This window comes from Polypterus senegalus, chromosome 14 (genome assembly GCF_016835505.1).
Source record: "Polypterus senegalus isolate Bchr_013 chromosome 14, ASM1683550v1, whole genome shotgun sequence".
Taxonomy (NCBI): Eukaryota; Metazoa; Chordata; class Cladistia; order Polypteriformes; family Polypteridae; genus Polypterus; species Polypterus senegalus.
In genome coordinates this window covers 71,948,445-71,972,117 of record NC_053167.1, presented here as the reverse complement: position 1 = coordinate 71,972,117, position 23,673 = coordinate 71,948,445, and the positions used below count along the sequence as shown (strand labels likewise).

The 23,673-nt window shown below is 40.2% G+C and overlaps 1 protein-coding gene across 1 annotated transcript in view; it reads left to right on the top strand.

Annotated features, from left to right (window-relative positions):
- rpap2 (RNA polymerase II associated protein 2) overlaps positions 1 to 23,673 on the top strand; it is a 125,038-nt gene that overhangs the window by 59,467 nt on the left and 41,898 nt on the right. Inside the window, exons 9-10 of the mRNA XM_039734428.1 lie at positions 6,903 to 6,991; positions 10,165 to 10,245. Of these exons, the coding sequence (XP_039590362.1) occupies positions 6,903 to 6,991; positions 10,165 to 10,245 (170 nt within the window). The remainder of the gene's footprint in view (positions 1 to 6,902; positions 6,992 to 10,164; positions 10,246 to 23,673) is intronic.

The window sequence follows — 23,673 nt, the reverse complement described above, 5'->3', positions numbered from 1 at the left end:
GTTCTTCTCTCTCGTGCACCTCTCTCTCTCTCCTTATCTCGCTCACTCGCGTGCGCCTCTCTCTCTCTCCTTATCTCGCTCGCTCGTGCGTGCGCCTCTCTCTCTCTCTCCTAATCTCTTTTGCTTGCTCGTGCACATGCGCGCGCACTTCTCTCTCTCTCTCCTTATCACTCTCGCTCGCTCACGCGCTCGCCTCTCTCTCTCTCTCTCTCTCTCTCTCTCTCTCTCCTCGTGAGGGCAATTGTCTCCTATTCTCCGTCTGCATGTCCGCGATATTTTTGGATACGCTTATACGCCGAACTGCTACAGCAAAACAATGAAATCACAAGCACACAAACGCGTAGATCCTCACGCTATGGGAGAACAAGGAACACTGAGTGAGCTGACGGGCTGGCAGCATCAGCTTGGGTGAATCCCTGAGTCGAGGCTGATCGGGAAACGCCTCACGCATACCCACAGCCTGGCTCGTGGCTCTTTACGCAAGCCAATGCTCGTATTTAGAACCAAATTTTTCACTAATACTTTCCTCTTATCTTGAATTTCTCGTATACAGAGGTGTTCGTATCTCGAGGATCCGCTGTATATAGATTACGGCATTTGCACACATATTTGCTGAGGCGAACAGTCTGTCAAATCTGAGTGAATCTGCTTTTATCAAAGATCCTACCTACATCAAGCAGTATACAGTGATAGGTTCATTACCATTATATAGCTGAGGTTCAGAGCATTCCAGTGATGTATAGTTGTCTGATATTGGTCATTCATATTACATGTCATAGTTGTGTGTAAAAGACAAGAAATAAATTGAGTGTGCACCTGTCGATCTTTACACACGGTTAATGCACATGCTTCTGTGAGAGTTCATGGAGATTGTTTGTTTGACACACAGTAAGACAAGTTTGTACTAGGGAAATGTCTTCTTCAGAAAAAGAACACATAACAGTTGAGGAAGTCTTAGAAAACTTACACAATGCTTGCGATAAGAAAAATGAAGCCCATGAGTCAGATTCTGGTCACAGTTTTGACTTTATTGAGAATGACTTAGTTGCTGAGAAGAACTCTATACTACACTTGATTTGCAAGTGCGGCTTATAGCAATTTGAAGTGTCATGGCATGCGGTTTTAAAGTTCAAGTGTCATGGGTTCAGTTAGCATACCTGGAGGCTGTGTGCTACATGTTCTTCCTATGCTAGTTTTCTAAGCAGTGCTCTGTCAATTTTAAGTTAGAGAACCAGGAGCTTTTCTTAATGTACAGTTTAGTATTACTATGCTGTATCTGCGTCTCTTGAAGTTTCATGTGAAGGACCCAACCTTCAATTGAATGCCAATGTATTATGCCGCTCTTGTTGCTGGTTTCTGAGCACTTGAGAAATAAAGCGATTTCAGCTTCTGAAGAAAAGTGTATGTATGTAATTAGTTTATTCCAGACAAGAAATGCAAGAAAAAAAGTTCTGTGGGGTAACTATAATAGAAGGCAAGAGAAGATGTTTGAATTGCAGCACAAAAACCTAAACGTATTGCACAAAACATAATTTTTCTCTGTGTTTAGTTTTAAACACACATTGTTTCAAGTACTGCAATAAAAAAGAATTTTGAAACTAAAGGTTTGGATGAATAATTGTATGTTCATCATTACAAAATGTCTATTTGTTGCTTCAATGTGATATATTGTGTGTTTTTGTGTGTATGTATGTTTTCTTTTTCCAAAAATAAAAAAATTGTAACTTCAAATGCAAAATTTGTTTTGAGACATTGTTTAGGCAGAAGAGACCAAAAAAGGGACACACTATTTCCAAAGTGGGGCATCTTGTACCAAACAGTATAATTTTGCAATGATATGGGATATTACATTTTATCTTGGTCCAAAGATGGATGACAGATTGAGGCACAAAATAAAACTGATTTGAGGGTTGTGCATCATATAATGTCTTGGTTATGTATCGTAAAATCTAGTTTTTTGGAGAGAAATCCCTAAAGCAACACATTTTAGTTGTGTTTTATTGAGTTAATATTAGTGTAAACAAATTTTTTAATCATATAATTACTTTCTTTTATAAATCAGCTATCTACATATCCACATATAATCATTTTAATTGCATTTAATCTTGATGAGGGGAAGACACTGAGCTGTGCCAACTAGGCCATTTGCAAAAGAATCCTCTAGCACCTTGTGGAAAATTACCAGATGCTTGATGAGAAATATGATCCTTCAGCCATGTCATTTGTCTGCCCCTGCGTTTTCCCTCAACAGGCTGTATCCTGTACACTTCAAGGAATGTCAAAGGGGCATTACAAATATCTGCCTAAACCCCTTCAACTGACTCCATTCCATTCAGAAAAGGCAGAGGTTCAACTTCAGCGTCCTTGTGTATTGCTGGCCTCCTCACTGTCTTGCAGATTATTATTTTTTAATTTTATTTTATTGATTTTGTTGTAATCACACAATATTCATACAAATAGATCAATTTTTTAAAAAATAGGATTGAACACAAATCAACTCCCCACCACTCAGAAAGAGAGCATGGCCAGCAGAGTAGAACCTAAAGCTAGTAAAAATAAGAAAATACAGTAAATGAATTAATAAGTGAATAAAGATAAACGGAGAAGAAAAAGAAATGGGGAGCGAATCTGCTTCCTCAGTGCTTTAAAAGCTTATTCTTAAATGTTATTGATTAGATCCTGTCAGGTTTTGAAAAAGTTCTGCACAGATCCTCTAAGTGAGAGTTTGATTTTTTCCAATTTCAAATAGTATATAACATCAGTTACCTACTGACTTGGAATATGTGAGTTAGGATTCTTTCAGTTGAGCAAAATAAGTCTACGTGCCAATAGTGAAGTAAAGGCAATTGCAGTTTGTTTGTCCTTCTCCACTTTAAGCCCATCTGAGACAGAGCTGTTAATGGGTTAGGAGGGATTGTTACACCAAGGCTGTCTGAAAGGCATTTCCCAGCCTCCTTCAGTATGTGGACTGTAACAATAGGGGAAATAGGACTATCGACCTACTGTATGCAAACGTTAATGACGCATACAGCGCCACCCCGCTGCCTGTGCTTGGGAAAGCAGATCATAACCTGGTTCTGCTTCAGCCTCAGAGAGTGAAGGCGCTACCTAAAACCACAGTGTCATTCAGGAAGTGGTCCACTGAGAAAAAGCAGGCTCTGAGCGACTGCTTTGGAACCACTGACTGGGATATCCTGCAGGGGTCACATAATGAGAATATTGAAGAGGCTGTTGAGGAGGTTGGCGTCCTTCAACATCTGCAGTAAGATGCTGCAGATGTTCTACCAGACGGTTGTGGCGAGTACCCTCTTCTACGCAGTGGTGTGCTGGGGAGGCAGCATTAAGATGAAGGACGCCTCACACCTGGACAAACTTGTTAGGAAGGCAGGCTCTATTGTAGGAATGAAGCTGGACAGTTTAACATCTGTGGCAGAGCGACGGGCGCTAAACAAGCTCCTGTCAGTCATGGAGAATCCACTGAACAGTGTCATCTCCAGGCAGAGGAGCAGCTTCAGCGACAGACTGCTGTCACTGTCCTGCTTCATGACAGACTGAGGAGATTGTTCCTCCCTGACACTATGCGACTCTTCAATTCCACCCGGTAGGGTAAACACTAACATTATTCAAAGTTATTGTTGGTTTTTACATGCATTTTTATTACTCTTTAATTTAATATTGTTTTTTTTGTATCAGTATACTGCTTCTGGATTATGTGAATTTCCCTTTGGCATTAATAAAGTAAGTGTGTGTGTGTGTGTGTATGTGTGTGTGTATGTGTGTGTGTCTGTCTGTCTGTCTGTCTGTCTAAAGATTTTGGTGCAGGCCCAAAACATGTGACCCAGTGAGGCTGGAACTTCATTGCAGCGTTCTCAGGTTGGATCTTGCCTTGGAAACATTTTGGACAATTTTAAATGACACACATGTACTCGATATATAATTTTTAAGTTGAATAATTGTATGCTTTGTGCATATAGAGCTCGAATGAATTCTCTGCATTGCTACCTTCCACTCCTTTTCTGAGATGTTGAGTGAGAGACCCTTTTCCCATTGTCCTCTTGGATCTTTAAAAGGGAGGTAGTGTAAACTGGTTTTATATGTTGCATAAATGCTGTCTGAGTCCTCGAAACTGAGCAATATTTTTTCTAGCATAGAGGGAGTCGGGAGGTGAGGAAAATTGGGTAGGTTCTGATTTACAGAGTTTCTATTTTGAAGATAGTGAAAGAAATGTATTGCTGGAAAGTTATATTTAGAATGTAATTGTTCGTAGGATGAAAAGACGTTGTCTGTGTACAGATCTCTTAAGTGATTTAATCCCAAATGTTTTCCAGATATTAAAAACTACATATGTTTGTGAGGGTGGAAAAAGGTGGTTCTCGTGCAGAGGTGCCACAGATAAAAGCTTCTCTATCTTAAAATACTTCCTACATTGGTTCCAGATTCTGATTGAATGAAGCACAATTGGGTTGTTAGTATATTGGCGATCACTTGCATTTATTGGGTCACAAAGCAAAGAATATAAAAGTACTGTAGGATTTTATTTCTATCGCGGACCAAGCCTGTGTCTGTTCATCTATTTGTGTCCATGTCCAGGTTTTTATAGTCTGTATGTTTGCTGCCCAGTAATAAAATTGAAAGTTAGGTAGAGCCATGCCACCTTCTGCCTTAGGTCTTTGTAGGGTCGCTCTTTGGATATGTGGATGTTTTGAATTCCAAATAAATGAGGTTATGGTTAAATGTAATTTCTTAAAAACGATTTATTGATGTGTATTGGAATGTTTTGAAATAAAAAGAGAGGCTTAGGAAGGATATTCATCTTAATGTTAATTCTTCCAGCTAAAGTGAGATGAAGGGTTGACTATCTATGCAATTCTTGCTTAATTTTTTCCATACAGACGGCTAAATTTTGTTGATAAAGAGCTTTATGTTTACTTGTGATATTTACCCCTAGGTATTTAAACTGATCTGCGATGATAAAAGGAAAGGTGTCCAATCTAATATTGTGTTCTTGAGAATTCACTGGAAAGAGCACACTTTTTTTTTTTTAAATTAATTCTGAGACCGGAAATCTTTTGAAATTCGGTTAGTGCTGTTAGGACTGCCGGCACAGTATTTTGTGGGTCTGATACATACAGTACCACATTGTCGGGCAACCGGTGCGTGCGCCACAGAATTTTCTAGGGGCACCGCGAAAACTTTTGTAAAACATTTAAAAGTGCTAGTGTTTTTGAACTTTTGGTTGATTAAAAAGATAATGTTAAAAAAAAATATTTTATGTTGGAAAAACAGATAACGGAACACTTATGGAAATGAAGTCTAAGAAACGCGAGAGACTTCAAATGATCGACAAGAAAATGCGCGTCTGTCTTTCGAAAATTGATCCTCGCATCAATCTCATATGTGCTGAAAAACAATCTCAACATTCACATTGATTAAATTTAAGATTTATCCATTGATTCCCTTATTAATAAAATGTCTTTCAAACTTGTAAAGTTAACTGTTTTTATTGGCGATTGTCCATAGATTGTGTCGTCACGACTTTATTTATGGGCAGTCCCTCAGGTGCACTGCGAAAAAAAATTTTTGGACTTAGTGTGCCACATCTCAAAAAAGGTTGCCTTTCACTGCAGTACCATATCATCTACATATAGAGAAATTTTCTGTTCACGTCCTTCTCTGATAATCCCCTTTATCTCACAAGTATTTCAACAGTGAACTGCCAGTGGCTCAATGGCGATTGCGAAAAGTAGTGATGGCAAGGGGCATCCTTGTCTGGTACCATGTTCTAGTTTAATGTAGTCTGAATTACTGTTGTTAATACAAACTGCAGCTTCTGGATTGATATACAGTAGTTTGATCCATGCACAAATGTTCTGGCCAAACCCAAATTTTTCCAATATAGTGAAAAGGTAGTTCCATTCAATCATATCAAATGTTTTTTCTGCATCCAACGATGATAATATATCTGGGGCGAACAGTCCAGAGGGTACCAGTTTATCCAGTTCCTCTGCCCTGGGAGTATCTATTTGTGTTATCTGTAATTCATTCAGAAATGCATTAGATAGTGTCTTGTCTTCTTTAAACTCAGTAGAATATAAGGACTTTCAGTAGTCTCTAAATGTGTAAATTATATTTTTAAGGTCAATGATTTTGTCTCAGTTTGTGTTGGTGATTGCTGGGATAGCATTGTGAATTTCTTGCTTGTGGATTTGTTGAGCTAAGAGCTTATTAGCTTTTCTCTCCATGTTCATAGTAATGATGTCTTGATTTAAAATGAGTTGTTCAGTTTCTTTAGTTGTTAAGAGGTTGAGTTCTGAATACAGACCCTGCCTTTTCCTATGAAGAGCCTCATTTGGACACCTGGCATGTTCTTAATCTATTCTAGTAATTTCGCCAGTTAGCTCTGATACCTTCTTGGTTTCCAATTCATTTCTCTGGGAAAGATATAAGATAATCTGTCCTCTTAAGAAGGCAGATTAAGCCCTGCGACCCTGGACAGGAACCCCATTTCATCTGCATGTACTTGTGACCTTATTCTTTTGGACTGTCTGGTAAATTGAAAGCTTTAAGTATATGTGTATATTTAAATGAATATCTTTGAATAGCCATTTCCGTAGTTATTATTAGTTGTATGCATCTGTTTTCTGTTCATAAATATGTACCATTACACAGAGATTAATTTTTCATATTAATTTCATAACATATGAAAATATTATTTTTTGGGGTGTAGTATTACTGTAATAACATGTACACTCTTGATCAATTGTATATTAAAATATGTGCCCGATAGTATCAAAAAGTCATAATTCTATACAAATACATGTTCTGATTAAAATGATTTAGTAATTAGTTAGAATAAATAGTGATGAAATAAGTACAGTGTTTGTCTTTATTGTTCTCTACAGGATCAAATGAAACCTTCATTTCCGTTAATTGATTCAAGGTCTCAACATGCTATTCGGAGGCACATTGTTCTGGAAAAATTAATAAAAAGGTATGTACTGAATATGTTTTGGAATTGTATTTCATACATTTTTCATTATAGTCATGCACACAATACATTTTGCTTTCATAGGGCACTCTTTATTAAGAAGAGACCTAATTCTGCCAATCTCAACAAGTACTTATTGCCCATGTTCCAGTACAGCATTTTTCACACTTAATGAAAAGACTGTAATAGAACCTTAGTGTATTTCCTCCCGTGTGCCATGGAGCAAGAAAATCAGAGAAACCCCTTCTATATACTCATTCTCTTGTACTCATCATGGCGTACAGTAGCATAAGAAAGAGCAAGCCACTCCACATGAGGAAGGAGATGTGTACCAATATTATTGCTTTGTCTTTCTCATCATATGTATCTTATCATGTCTAGATCTTTCCTGGCTTACTGTGATTTATCTAAAACAGCACTCTGTTCTAACATTGGTTTTATAGGACCTTTGCAGAGGAATAGTCTCTGCCTCATTTAAGGCTTTATGCACAAAGTCGACAAAAACTCTAAATTACATTACTAACCACAAGTGTATTTTATTTGAAGCTATTGATATACAGTGCCTTGCAAAAGTAATTCTGAACCCTCAACCAATTTGCTAATTTGACTAAATAACAAATCCTACACTGAAATTTTATCCTATTTGATTTATTTTAAATCAATGAAACTCAAAAGGTTTTTTTTAAATGTGAAATAGTTTTAAGTTAGACAGTAGTCTTACAAAGGATACATAAGGTTATTTTGGTGTTGTGTTTCAGATCTTTGTCCTATTGAAAGATAACTTTATAAACAAGCTATTTTTTCAGTTATCTTATAATTGTTGATTGTATTTTCCACTGTCCATTTTTACATTTGTTTTACCCAGATGCCCAGTCTCTGCAGGTGCAAAGCAACCCCACAGCGTAATGTTTCCACTACCGTGCTTTACTGTAGGTATTGTCTTCTTTGATGTGTGGCCCTTGGTACTGTTTACTGTGCCACATCTCTTAGTCTCAATGTTATGTAAAGCTCTTGACATACCTAACTGGTGCATCTGCATTCCAATTCCCAATACAATACTCTTTACCTCCTTGAATGTGATTGTTGGTCCATGTGTTGCTTGTCTCCAAGTTCTACTCTGTCTTTGGACAGATGAACAACCTTTTCTAGTCAGTTTTAAGTGATTTCTCGCAGCTTCCACATCACAGTAATTGAACTAACAGTGCCCACTTGGAGAACAATAACATATACAGTATTTTGTTCTCTGTTCCCTTTTATAGTATTTTTTTGTATTTTATCTCTGACTTCTTTGTAATTCTCTTTAATCATCATTTTTGCAGCAGTCCTTAAAATTCATGGCCTCAATAATGATCCTTCAATTGTTGGAGTTTTATCCAGTTATGTAAAATTGATTAATTGATGTTAGCCAGTTGTAAGGCAATTGTGTCCTTGTTAGGCAACTGTCTTTTCAGCTTTGTGAAGTTTCTACAAATCAGAAATTGAATACTTAAGCAAATAAAAATATCACAAAAACAGTGTAGGATTTGTTATTTTTTAAAATTAGACAATTGGTGAAGTGTGTGAACACTTTTAAATGATACTATTTACATTAAATATTTATTGCTAAATCACAGTCACTGAACTTTGGGGACAATGTAAGGGTAAAAACCTGTCATGTAGCATACACTAAACACCCACAAAATAAATAAATCACATTCTGCATGAAAATTTTTAATTAGCACAATTTGGAAGAAAACAAAACTAAAAAGTTTCAAATGGCTTTGACCAGAAACCATGCAGCTTGGAAAATAATATATAATTGATTTTTGTTACATTACAGATCATAAGTTGCTCTCAGTACAACTTTATTAGCTATTTAATTTTAAACTTTTCAGAAATCACCACTATTTGTATTGTTTGTCTCATACTTGACTGGTCCTTTATGGAGGCATTATAGAACGTTACTCACAGAAATAACTTATAAATTAATTAATTGAGCAATAGTAGAATTATTCTGTTGAAGAGTGTACTTAAACATAGATTTTTGCTTGTTAATTTTATCAATGTAATCATAGCAGCTGTGGATTTTGAATTTGCAGTTGTAGAACTGCTTTTGCAGTTTAATTAAAAGACGTTGGACTTTTTTTAACCTACCTTTCTACTTAGTAATTTATAGAATTTATAAACATGTTTAATTGTATTAAAGAGTTGTTCAGAGTATTAAACTAGATGTTGACAATCCTTCTTCAAGTTTGAGAAAAGCATGTTTTCATATTATTATAATCATGGCCGAAATTATCGGCTCCCCTGGAATTTTCCCAGAAAATGCACCATTTCTCCCAGAAAATTGTTGCAACTACAAATGTTTTGGTATGCTGTACGCATGTTTATTTCCTTTATGTGCATTGGAACAACACAAAAAAAAAACAGAACAAAAAGCTAAATCTGACATAATTGGGTTGGACAAAATTATTGGCACAATCAATACCAGAGCAAAGTTTGCCTTATATTTTCAAAGGGTATGAATACTTTTTTAAAACTCACAATTTAGATTTTTTTCCTTTTTAACTAAGTTTTCAGTTAGGTTCTTTTAATTTGGCACAATGTACACTGCTTTGTAGTTCATAAAAAACTTGTACTTTATTATATTGTAAATTAAGAATTTGAGAGAACAGAAATTCTTACTTGCATATGCTAATCAACATGTAACGTGCTACCACCTTAAGCACTATGATTAGTGAGTTTGACAACCTTACCTTAAAACTTCTGTTGTCTTACCTAAAATAACTTCAGGTTTTATGATAACATCTGTTAGTAAAGGATAAAACAATCTATGATTGAGAAAGAGTGTAACCAGGTAATTTTGCATATACTTTGTTCAAATCTTATATAAAGCTGGTACAAACTTGGTTTACAATAGATTTTTTTGATAACAGTTACTTATTCACACACAGTGAGTTTTTTTTTTTTATTTAGTTTTCCCCTGAAGTATCCAAAATAATACTAATAGCAGAAGGCTCCATAGTGATATTTTACTTAAATTTGGGCAAAGTGTACTTGAAACAACTTTAGTCTGTGCTAAATATGAGTTCTTCCTCATATTAAATGTGAAAACAGATTTGGGGGCTGAATGCTGTTTCAAACTACTGTATCCAACAGAAAACTGGAGAACCTTAACTTTATTTCTTTCTTCAAAGCTTGAAAGACATTTTGGGACCTTTCCAGCTTACCTTATATGATGTTTCAACGAATCTTAACAACCTTGTAAGGACATTTCGGTGAGTTGTTGTTCTTAAAGGCTGCCTGAACCTACATTATTACTCCAGACTTCTCCAAAATGTATATTAAGTATTCATTTTTATTGTTATTTGTTTAATATAATAAAAAATAATGGTTGCTTGCTGTACTTTAAAAATTGTGTGATTTATGTTATGAGTAGGTAGCTTGATAGTTTTTATTGTGGTCCAGTGTAAAAGGTTCCAATGGGGACAAAAAATGAACAGTTCAGGTCAAAATCACAAGTCAGGAAGAAGGCAATTACTGTTAATGGCCTTTGATGACTGTAATGCATGAAGTGTACACTTACCTGAAACAACAGCCAGCTGGAGCATCTAGTAGTTTGGGAACTGATAAAGAACTAGGGCAAGTGAGGAGAAAAGTGCATGATTTATTTTTGACAACTATTTGATAAGTGCAGTCATAAATATTGTCTTTCTTAACAAAACCAACAGTATTATGGGTGTCATAGTAAATACATAAAGTTAAAAGATTGTCCAAAATCCTGAGTCCTCCAGCTAGAGCAACATGAGTCACAATATAATCATATCATAATAATTCCATAAATGTGACCAAGTCACCTCTATTGCTGCACTTTGGCAATGAGATAAATGTTAAAAATCATAGCATGTGCTCCATTCACACAGTTACTCGAGTACAGCTAGGATTTATTTTTCTTTTGCTGTTGGTGTTTGTTATTGCTATGGCCATTACCATAATAGTAAAGTATAAGAAAAGCATGTACAGATACACATGTAATGCCCAGAATAGCTAACCTAATTTACTCATTTTTAATTTGTACATTCAAACCTTATGTTTTGGATAATTTGGCAGCCCTAATGTACAGTCAGTGGAGGCGCTAGCGTTTTTGATACTGCAGGCAAAAGTGGAAATATTGCACCCTTATGTTGTTGGAGTTTTTGTGGTGATGTTTCACTGATTCAAGACCTGGGGGTCAGGTTTGCACAAAGCAGTCTAGGGTATAATAAATTAAAAGTGGAGGATGGCTTCTGGGTGCCCCTTGGTGTTACAAACGTGTATAAAATTTCCCTGTGTTGCCTAATGAGTTGACTGTACATAGTTTTCAAGCCCTCTCCCCCTTAGTGTCCATCAGCTCTCTCTGCTAACCTGTGCTAGCACCATCTGTTACAGTTTATTGTCTTGGACGTGAGAAGTCCAACTCCTCCTGTGTTTGTCCCTCCTTAGCAGTTGGACTCGAGGTGTATAGCACACGTTGAGTGTGTACCTACATATTACTGCAGCTTCAGTGAGGCAACCTCCCGTCCACTTCAGAGGTTATGTTACATATCATCCTGCCTTTTTTCCCAGTCACTACATCACTGCATATTGACTAATCAGTCCATGCTATTGGCAAGTGGCTGTTGTGTTTGCAGCATTCAACTGGTAGCCACACTTGTCTGTGCTTCAAAGCAGCCCACTTACTACAGCATTATTTCTGAAAAATATTGGCCAATAAAATAGCACAGTTTGGCTAATGTTCTTTTTTCTACATCATTACCAAATCCCAATCAAATTAGCCAAACCATTTTTAAGTGGATGAGATACGCCCGGAGTTTCTTAAGGCTCTGGATGTTGTAGGACTGTCTTGGTTGACACGTCTCTGCAACATTGCATGGACATCGGGGACAGTGCCTCTGAATTGGCAGACCGGGGTGGTGGTCCCCCTCTTTAAAAAGGGGGACGGAGGGTGTGTTCCAACTATAGAGGGATCACACTCCTCAGCCTCCCTGGAAAAGTCTATTCGGGGGTTCTGGAGTGGATGGTCCGTCGGATAGTCGAACCTCGGATTCAGGAGGAACAGTGTGGTTTTCGTCCTGGTCGCGGAACAGTGGACCAGCTCTTCACCCTTAGCAGAGTCCTGGATGGTGCATGGGAGTTTGCCCGACCGGTCTACATGTGTTTTGTGGACTTGGAAAAGGCATTCGACCGTGTCCCTCGGGGAATCCTGTGGGGGTGCTCCGGGAGTATGGGGTACCGGACCCCTGATAAGAGCTGTTCGGTCTCTGTACAACCGGTGTCAGAGCTTGGTCCGCATTGCCGGCAGTAAGTCGAGCCCGTTTCCAGTGAGATTTGGACTCCGCTGCCCTTTGTCACCGATTCTGTTCATAACTTTTATGAACAGAATTTCTAGGCGCAGCCAGGGTGTTGAAGGGGTCCGGTTTGGTGGACTCAGGATTGGGTCACTGCTTTTTGCAGATGATGTTGTCCTGTTTGCTTCATCAGGCCGTGATCTTCAGCTCTCTCTGGATCAGTTCGCAGCTGAGTGTGAAGCGGCTGGGATGAGAATCAGCACCTCCAAATCTGAGAGCATGGTCCTTAGCCGGAAAAGGGTGGAGTGCCCTCTCAGGGTTGGGGGAGAGATCCTGCCCCAAGTGGAGGAGTTCAAGTATCTCGGGGTCTTGTTCACGAGTGAGGGAAGAATGGAGCGTGAGATCGACAGGCAGATCGGTGCGGCATCCGCAGTGATGCGGGCTCTGCATCGGTCTGTCGTGGTGAAAAAGGAGCTGAGCCATAAGGCAAAGCTCTCAATTTACCAGTCGATCTACGCTCCTACCCTCACCTATGGTCATGAGCTATGGGTAGTGACCGAAAGAACGAGATCGAGAATACAAGCGGCTGAAATGAGTTTCCTGTGCAGGGTGTCTGGGCTTTCCCTTAAAGATCGGGTGAGAAGCTCAATCATCCGGGAGGGGCTCAGAGTAGAGCCGCTGCTCCTCCACATCGAGAGGAGTCAGATGAGGTGGCTCGGGCATCTGATCAGGATGCCTCCTGGATGCCTCCCTGGTGAGGTGTTCCGGGCGCGTCCAACCGGGAGGAGGCCCCGGGGAAGACCCAGGACACGCTGGAGGGACTATGTCTCCCGGCTGGCCTGGGAGCATTGGGATTCTCCGGAAGAGCTGGAAGAAGTGGCCAGGGAGAGGGAAGTCTGGGCCTCTCTGCTTAAGCTGCTGCCCCCGCGACCCGACCTTGGATAAGCGGAAGAGGATGGATGGATAGATGGATGGTTTTATTTAGTTTTTACATTGTAGTATTTTTTTTATTCCTAAATATTCGCATTTTGAAATGTCCTTTGATGTATAATCCTGACAACTTTATTACTAAACAGGAAATTGTGTTTTGTTGATGAATGCGTAAATCAGTCGGCCAGCTTTGCTATACTATGTTTATATACAATTATGGAGAGCATTTTAGCAAGAAAAGATTGTATGGAGTAAGATCGCTGTCAAAAATTACTTGTAATAATTTAAGTCAGATTTACATTTCACGTGTCACGTTGTTCTTCTGAAAGTTATGCTTGCACTTCTGAAAATGACACTTGCTTCTAAAAAATACACTTGTGCTTCTGAAAATTAAGAGTACAATTCTCAAGCGTGAAAAACTGTCAAAAATACGTCATTGGACACATAAGGCATTCACTATTGAGAAAGAAATAATCGATTTATGTTACTACTCATGTGCCACAAAGGTAGAATATGGCGCTATCTTTGACAGAGATCATACTTAGCCCCAATACAGTGGCTCCAAAGCCCAAAATGCAAAAAAACAAAATAAAGCCAACACAATTAAATTAAACAATGAGAACATGCAATTAACAGTAATAAGTGAGAGCATGAAATTAACAAATTAATGGTGGTGTGTTTTAAACTTTACATAATATCTTAGCTGAGTGTCCAGATTTTTATTAAAAGTATATAGGAGAGTGAGATGTTGAGGCAGGCTCCTAACCTTCACATTCCGGCACTCTTGGTCATAAATATGGGGTTGGGGTGGGAGGCACAGAATTATGATCATATCACTTGGAAGATATTAATATATACGAAACAGACAAAAATTGGAGGCTTTGCGCAATATAAACTTCTGAAGCAGCCACTTCATGACAGCACTGTATTTAAGTGATTTTTTTTTTTTTACACTCGCAATTTTTATATGGAAGCACTGAATTAGATTAACGACTGAGTACAGAGAGTGTTACATCCTTTTAATTAAGGAATATTTAGGACAAAAATAAATAAGCAAAATAAATCAAAGAACTGTGAAATATGACAATAAATACATAATAGCATTAAATATTGGAGTTTGCATGTTCTCCCCGTGTCTATGGGGGTTTCCTTCCACAGTCCAAAGATATGCAGGTTAGGTGCATTGGTGAAACTAAATTGTGTGTGTGTGTGTTCGCCCTGCAACAGACTGGCATCCTATGGTGGCTGGGATAGTCTCCGGCAGATAGGTTTGAAATTGACTGACTAACATAAAAAACATAAAAATTAGGGTGGTCCAGTGCCATTTAACCCTTTACAATGGCAACTGAGCATCACAGTGAAACCTATTCTTTGGATATGTTTGCCAGCCAGTTTGACCCATGAACTCACACTGGGTCAGGCAAACTGCAATATAAAAAAAGGAATCTTGTCACAAAGCTATGACAATAAGGGTGACAAAATGCTACAACATTCTACAGCACCCCTTAAACATCAAAGTTAATCCTAAAAATGGAAATGTGACAAATTTGCCAGTCAGTTTGAGCCAGGTACTCACATAGGTCTGGACAAAACTCAACTGCCACGTAACATAAATATCTGCATGTTCTTAAAACTGTAACAACTAGGTATGTTCCAACAACATTTAACCTTGTATACTGCCCATTAAACATCTCAGTTAATTTCCTTCATTGCCAAGTTTGTCAGTCTGTCTGACCCATGTAATTGCACTGGGACAGCAAAACTCAACGGCACTTTAATAAAGGTATTCACTTTTCTCTGAAAATTAGAGGAGGTCTAACGGCATACAACACTGTATAATGCCAGTCGAACATCACACTGAAATCAGTTCATTAGATATATGGGAATATGACAAATTTGCCAGTCTATTTGACCCATATACCCAAAGTTCAACTGCAATTTAACAAAGGCATCTTTCTTTTCTTAAAACTAGTGTAGCCCGATGCCATCTAACTCTCTTCAGTGCCCATTAAACATCTAATTTCATTCACTAGATATGGGAATGTGCCAACTTTGCCTGTCAGTTTGACCCATTTACCTAGCTCAGATATAACAAAAGCATCTGTCTTGTCACAAAACTTTGAAAATTAAATTGGTCCAACTTGATGTAAATCCTTTGTATCTGATCAGATAGGAAATGTAGAAAACGGATTTCTTTTTTTCAAATTAAGGGCACACATTAATATCTTTTTATGCTGCAGAATATTTTGACTAGTTCTTAATGTTGAATAAGTAACTGCTTTGCACAAGTTCTGTGTCTATGAAACTGGCTGGAAGAAAATAACTTCAGGCTCTCGTGAAACAGTCACGTTCTCTCCATATCTCTGCGGACTTTACACCAGACCTCCCAAAGACTCGCATGTGGGTCCAGTGGCTGACCCCTGTGATGGATTATTGTCACAGCCTGGGCTGACTGCCCATGAATGTTCACTAAATGCTGCTAGGGAAAACTCCAGTCCCCAAGACCTCCATTTAGAGGCGGCAATTGAACTGATGAGTAAAGCTTTACCTCGTATATGTAGAGTTTGATCGCTGTCAGAATCCCTCTTTCCAACTTTGTGGCACATGTGTAGTAACAAAAATAGATTTTTTCTTCTTCGATAAAGAATGCCATGTGGGTCCAATGACTTACTTTTGACAGTTTGTTTATGCTTGAGAATTGTAGCAAGCATAACTTTCAGAAGCGCTAGAGCAATTGATACATATGAAATGTAAATTTGACTTAAATTATTAAGAGTTATTTTTGACAGCGATCTTACTTCATAAGATTGGTTTTTAAATGTGTAAATTGATTTATATATACGTATACTAGCAAAATACCCGTATATATACATATACACATATACATACATATCTACATATATACATACTAGCCATGTGCGCCCAACTACGTTGCGCGTGTTAAAGTTGTCTGTGAAGGGCTCCCTGTTTAAACAAGGCTGCCAGTCGTGAACTGGGCCCTTCGTCGCACAGCATTATGATTTTTTATAAGGGAAACCAAATTACAAAAGAAAACCCTTGGACATTGATTCGATAGGAACAGCCTACTCGGAATCACTGTCCGAATAGTAATCATGTGGTGGTGTAGGAGCATTTCTGCTTCTGTCCGTTCACAGTCCGTCTCGTTTTCACGACACTATCGTTTCCTCTCACGATGTCTTCTCAACCTTTCTGCAATCTTGCAGGTTGCTTTGTAGCAATCCAAAGAGTAAGGCAATATACACGGAGAAATGGTTATAAAAGGGGACACATAGGTATCCAGGCTCTTTAAAGCATAAATAGGGATCACTTCACTGACATGTGAGCAAGCCACGGTACAACTGTGAGACGTGCAGCACTCGCTGGCTACAACGTAACAATAATAATTTCCGGAACGAGCTGTTACATTGTCATTCATTTTACCCACTGTCTTTCTTTCATTCATATGTTACGTAGGCACGTACCTTTTATCTTCGGCAATCTCATTCTCTAACCAGGCCTCAGGAGCTAACCAGCGTAACACTGTCCACCACCCCTTTCGTTATTCCGGTACATTGTTGACATCCGTGAGTAACAACAATGTACTAAACTGGAAGGTGGTCTACACATGCGTGGAATTCACGGACAAAAAAAGATCAAGATCTAAGTGAAGATCTCTTTAGTTAATTTAAAGCACAACAATTTGTTTAGTTTGAATGTCTGTGTTTTGAGGTGTGACTGGAGTACTACAGTCTTCTGTAGTATAAGCCTGCAGGAGATTCTTAATGCAATGCCTATGTTTTAGTTGTCTCTCTACTGCCATCTAGTGCTTCTTCTAATTCATTCGTGGACAAACAAAGATCAAGATCCAAATGAAGATTATATATATGCACATATATATATATATATATATATATATATATATATATTGTCGGGTACAGCCGGACACAGACAGGCAGACATGTTGTTTCACCACACACCTGTTTATTTACAATACTTATTTACAAATAAGTGCACTAACCCAGTGCCGCAGCACCAATCACCCCTTCAAGTCCTGGCCGCACGACAATGCCTTGCTCAGTCCTCAGACCGCCTCCACTCCTCTCCTCCGAGCTCCGTCCACTTCCACCCGACTCTTGCTGTCGACTGGAGGGAGGCGGCCCCTTTTATGTATGCCCAGATGGGCTCCAGGTGCTTCCTGAGGAGCTTCCGCCGACACACCCCTGTGTGGCGGAAGCACCAACTGTGTAGCCGGAAGTCCTCCGGGTGTCCCTGCTCATCTTCCCCCCCCCAGCACTTCCTGGTGTGGCGGAAGTGCTGGGCTCCAGGTTTCTTCTTTATATACACACACACATACATCCACATATATATATATATATATACACATATCTACATATTTATACACATACATATACACATATACACATACATACATACATACATACACACACACATATATAAATATATATATATATATACATATACACATATATACGTATGTATGTATGTATTTGTGTGTATGTGTATATACAGTATATATATATATATATGTATGTGTGTGTGTGTGTGCGTGTGTATGTATATATATATATTCTGGGCTCATCAGGTCAGGCGTACACACTCACTGCACCGCCTCTCGGAAATCAAACCTCGGACGTCAGCGTTGCACCACGGCGTGTGGTTCGTTTATTTGACAGTATGTAGATCGGGTATATATATATATATATATATATATATATATATATATATATATATATATATATATATATATATATATATATATCAAAATACCAGCCATGGAGAAGTAGTATGTTAAAGAAGTTATGAAAAAGAAAAGGGAACATTTTAAAAATAACGTAACATGATTGTCAATGTAATTGTTTTGTGACTGTTATGAGTGTTGCTGTCTTCAAGGATTTGATTATCATTATTTCTTTCAATCAGGTTCGTATTTGGAGGATCTGTTGTGTTCAAGTTACATTCCGTGTTTGTCAACCGTTGTAAAGATAACAGGTTTCATTCATCAATTCCTTTCTTACTGCATCAATAAACCGCTCGTCTTCCTCTTTATTTGAGACATCACACACTGCATGCACAGGTTTTTTTTACACTGTCTTCCTTTAGCTGGACATTGACTTTTTCCACCGTGTGCTTTGTTTCCGCAGTAGCTGCACTTATGAATATGCTTGTATGCCTCACTCGCTTCATATTCTTTTGCTGCCTTCTCAATTGTGTAATGCATTTTTTGTTCAGCGCTCTTTGGAGCTCTTGCTTTTTGTCTGCATACTGCGTTCACAGTCAGTTCACGTGAGCTGCTCAGAGTACATGCATCGAAGATTCTCAGCTGTGCTTGTGCTATCTCGTGCGATGTTGCGATGTTAGCTCAGACCCGGCAATGCGTCTTCTCATTAAATTTAAAGTTAAGCTTTACACCTTGCTTTCCTATTCGTTTGCATAAGCACAGTCCTTCACCAGCAAGTTTAACTCCATTACAGCAATTTTAACTCTACAAAGTGATCCAAAGTCTCGTTTATACCCCGCGTCTTCTCAGTAAACTTGTATCTCGCAAATATCGTATTCGTCATAGGCATGACAAACGCCAGCGGCAGCATATCTATAAACTTAATTTAAACTTACGGTTTACACCGTGCTTTGTTTCCGCAGCAGCTGCACTTATGAGTATGCTTGTATGCGTCACTCGCTTCATATTCTTTTGCTGCATTCTCAATTGTGTAATGTGTTTTTTGTTCAGCGCTCTTTGGAGCTCTTCCTTGTTCTCTGCGTACTGCGTTCACAGTCAGTTCACGTGACCCGCTTAGAGTACATGCATCGAAGGTTCTCAGCTGTGCTTGTGCTATCTTGTGCGATGTCCACGGCTTTATTTAATGTTAGCTAAGACCCGGCACTTAAAAGTTTCCCAGTTTCGCTAAGTTTGTGCCAGACACCACCCTGACCATCTCATCTTCGTTTGCATAAGCACAGTCCTTCACCCACAAATATTTAGCAGCAGAGTGTTTCTATTGGATTGCCGCTGACGGACGACCTTATATGGGCAGGCACTCAATTACGTGGGAGGCGTGACGATGAGGGACGCAACTCCGCCTCACATGGCAACCGAGCTGCAGGCTATGGCCGGTATATATGTACATAAGTAGGTTCCAATTATGACCGTTACGTGTAGAATTTTGAAATGAAACCTGCCTAACTTTTATAAGTAAGCTGTAAAGAATGAGCCTGCCAAATTTCATCCTTCTACCTACACGGGAAGTTGAAGAGGAAAGGCTTTGCCTTTTATTAGTATAGATATATATATATGTGTATATATTGTGACAGATAGGGTCCACTATCGCTCCCTTGAACCCTTGTCCAAGACGCCAGACACGAGGTTAAAGTCCAAATATTGACTTTATTCAAACTGCACAGTGCACAAAGCACCCTACTCTCCACAATACTCATAAACACTACAATAATCCAATAATAATACAATCCTCCACTCCCAGACGTGTTACCACCCTTCCACCCAGCTCAGCTCGCCATCTGGGAGTTCCCAGAGTCCTTTTATTATCCCTGACTCGGAAGTGTTTCCAATCCTCAGCCCATGTGATCTCCTATCACTTCCGGGTCAGAGCAAAAGCCCCCATGGTATCCAGCCGGGCTGTGAATAAAGACTCCAATGTCCATGATGCCCTGATGGTCTTTGGGGAACTTCCATACTTCAGGGAGGGCTCCACCTGGTGGCTTGAGGGTATTGGCCAGGATGAATGGCCGGCCATACACCACAGTACTCCTCCCACAGCGACGAATTATAATTCGGAGCGGCTGCCCGTGAGGGAAGTCTTTCTCCAAGAGGACGTTCCGGTCGAGCCTTGACTAATCCTTATATCTTGTTCCCTGGAGAATCTTAGTCCAATTCGACAGCTTGTCCCCCGCTATCCAAGACAGTTTCGCCAAATGTGGCCCAACCTTCGACATCTGTAGAACTGCCTCCGTCCTACTGTTATTCTCCCTCTGCGGGACTGAAAACAATTGGGAAACGTTAGGTCCGCCCCTTTTCTTGCTGGGAAGGAAACCCCCGCCGCCTCTAATGGTTCTCTCTCGCCTTTTTCTGATTTGTCAGGAGACCCCCGCTTTATTTTTGGGATCTCCTGTTTGCCACAGGCTGAGTCTATTTATTTAATAAAAAGAAACCCTTTCCTGTCTGCACCCCTCTAGATTTATTAATAACATGGGTCGGGGTCTTTAGGACCGAATCGCTCCGAGAGACAGCACCATCCAGCTGCTCCGGCTCGATCGGCCCTTCCCCCGGCCACTCTGTAAACGTTTCGGCCTCTCTTGTAGTGCACGCATCCACTTGGCACCTGCTATGGATTAAACGTGGGCCCGTGTCACTCAGCATCCCTATTTCATTATATGTGGTACCGGCTTTACTCACCTGTACCGCCACATCATGTAATACGGGAGGTTCCCGTCTGATTCTCTGAAGGTACTCCGTTACCTTTCAGATGGGCGCCTCAGCCATTTCTCCCAGATCCGTGACGATCTTCTCAATTGCTGCCAGCATCTGGAAAATACCTCGTACGGGCTCAATTAATTTCTCGAGTTCCCGTACATCTAAGGTGTTAATTAATTCGGCCGGAGGTATATTCACTTCCTCTTTCTTCGTACCTACTGGCCTGGGAGCCAGTGAGCCCGTCCGCTGTCGCCACTTGCTCCGATGGGTCTCACAGAGGCTTCTGGGAATTGGAGTTCCTTAGGCTTGGGGACCGGGTTGCCTTCTTTGGCAGACTGTGGTCTGTTTTTATTAATTTGATTACAGCCCGATCAGCCATTTCCCGGCCCTCCTTACCTTCTTACGGGGTGAGCGGTGCTTTGCTCGCCTCCCCCTTCCCCTTCGGAAAGTCCGAGTCCGTTTCTTCGGAAACGAAGGCGCAAACAGTGGGACGCGGACCTCCTCCTTCCCAGAAAACACCGGGTTGATTACGTGTCCCCCACCGGCCGCCGACATGCGGAAGTCTTCTTCCATGCTCTCTGGTTCAAACAGGAGCATGCCATTGTCTTCGGGTAAGTCTCCTTTCTCCCGCAGAGCCTCCAGGTGATCATCTCCGAGGTACATGTACGGGACAAAGTGTGTTATTTTAAACAGGTTATCGATAACGTTCCCGGCACGTACCTCAGAGCGATCGTTGGTCCCTGGATGTTTCTCCGGACTTGTGAGGCCGCTCCCTAACTCCTCCTGAGCATCGGCCATTACGAGCATGGCTCTTCCGCTGATGATGCTGCTCTGCTTGGCCTTCTTCCTTCCCATTCCGGACTTGGTGAAGGTAGGTTCCGGCGTTGTTGCTGCGTGTCCGAACGTTGTCTTCAAGGGATTCTCTGCCCACAGAAAATTTAGATACAGATCCTCTGCAAACAACGCTAGAGAATCCTGCTGAGTACACCACTGTGACAGATAGGGGGCGCTATCGCGCCTTTGAACCCCTGTCCAATACGCCAGACACCAGATAAAAGTCCAAAAGATGACTTTATTCTTATGCAACAGTGCACAAAGCACCCTTCTCTCCACTATACTCATCAATAATCACAATAATAAATCAATAATCACAATCCACCACTCCCAGATGTGTTTCCACCCTTCCACCCAGCTCAGCTCGCCGTCTGGTAGCTGCCACAGTCCTTTTATATTCCCTGACCCAGAAGTGTTCCCAATCCCCAGTCCATGTGATTCTTTTATCACTTCCGGGTCAGATACAAAGTCCTTTTCTTCACCCCGGAAGCACGTCATTCCCCTTCGTACGTCCGTGAGTCGGACGTACTTCCGGGGCATAAGGCAAATAACCATCGTTCCTCCCTGCAGCGTCTCCTAGTGGCCCCCATTGTATCCAGCAGGGCTGTGTAAAAAAAACTCCAATGTCCATGATGCCCTGCTGGTCTTCAGGGAACCTCCATACTGCAGGGAGGGCTCCATCTGGCGGCTTGGGGGTATTGGCCAGGATGAACGGCCGGCCATACACCACAGTGTATGTATGTATGTATGTATGTATGTATGTATGTGTATATGTGTGTTTGTGTGTGTATATATATATATATATATATATATATATATATATATATATATATATATATATATATACACATATACAGTATATATTTACTGTGTATATAAGGTTTGTATGCATCCATTCAGATATATATATTGGTTCAAATATATACATCAGTTTGTGTAGATCAGTTTGGATTTACAGGCAGGAATAGCGTGGGCCCCATTAAGTTTAGCATCTGTTTCACTTCAATATTGCTTCAACATTGTTGTCATTATTGTACAGATTTTAATACAAGAAGCATATACCTGTCAGCTATGTTTTAATTTGAAAGCCATCCTGGATTGGGATCCTCGCTTCCAAAGCACTTTTATTTCACTATTTAAAAGAATTCCACAAGAGACCCACCTCCCTGCCCTGACCCATACTGTCCCATCTCCTTATACCTGTCTGTCCCTCGCTGAATCCTCCCAATTATAGATTCTTCTCAGAAGATTGCCAGAAAGCATTGTTCAATCTATACTAATAAAAGGCAAAGCCCTCCCTGACTCACTCACTCACTCATCACTAATTCTCCAACTTCCCGTGTAGGTAGAAGGCTGAAATTTGGCAGGCTTATTCCTTACAGCTTACATACAAAAATTAATCAGGTTTCATTTCGAAATTCTACAAGTAACGGTCATAACGGTCGACAACGTCCGCCATGTTGAACTTTCTTATTTATGGCCCCATCTTCACGAAATTTGGTAGGCGGCTTCCCTGCGCTAACCGAAATCGATGTACGTACTTATTTTGATGGTATGACGCCACTGTCGGCCGCCATATTGAACTTTCCAACGTCACTAATTTTCCAACTTCCCGTGTAGGTAGAAGGCTGACCCCATCTTCTCGAAATTTGGTAGGTGGCTTCCCTGCGCTAACCAAAACCAATGTACGTACTTATTTTGGTGGTATGATGCCACTGTCGGCCATCATATTGAACTTTTCAACGGTCTTTGTTACTTATGGGCCCATCTTCAAGAAATTTGGTACGCGGGTTCCCAACGCTAACTGAATCCTACTTACGTACATATATACGTCCATAGCTTGCAGCTTGGTCACCGTGTGAGGCGTTGGGTCCCCATTCCAACGCCTCCCACGTTGTTGGCTGCCTGCCTATATAAGGCCGTCCGTCGCTCCAGTCTCTACATTCCCTTCCTTGCTTCGCCACGGGATTCACGTCTCCCTGCTGATAACTACAGCCTTTTTATTTAATCCACAGCTTCTCCACTGTTTTATTGTTCATTTATTACGATTATAGTTATTGTTTAGGTATTTTAGACTTCCTTTACATTGTTCAGGTACCCATTTCCTTTATCATTCCAACCGTACCCCCATTAACATGTCTATCGAGGTGATCACCATCGATCAAAGA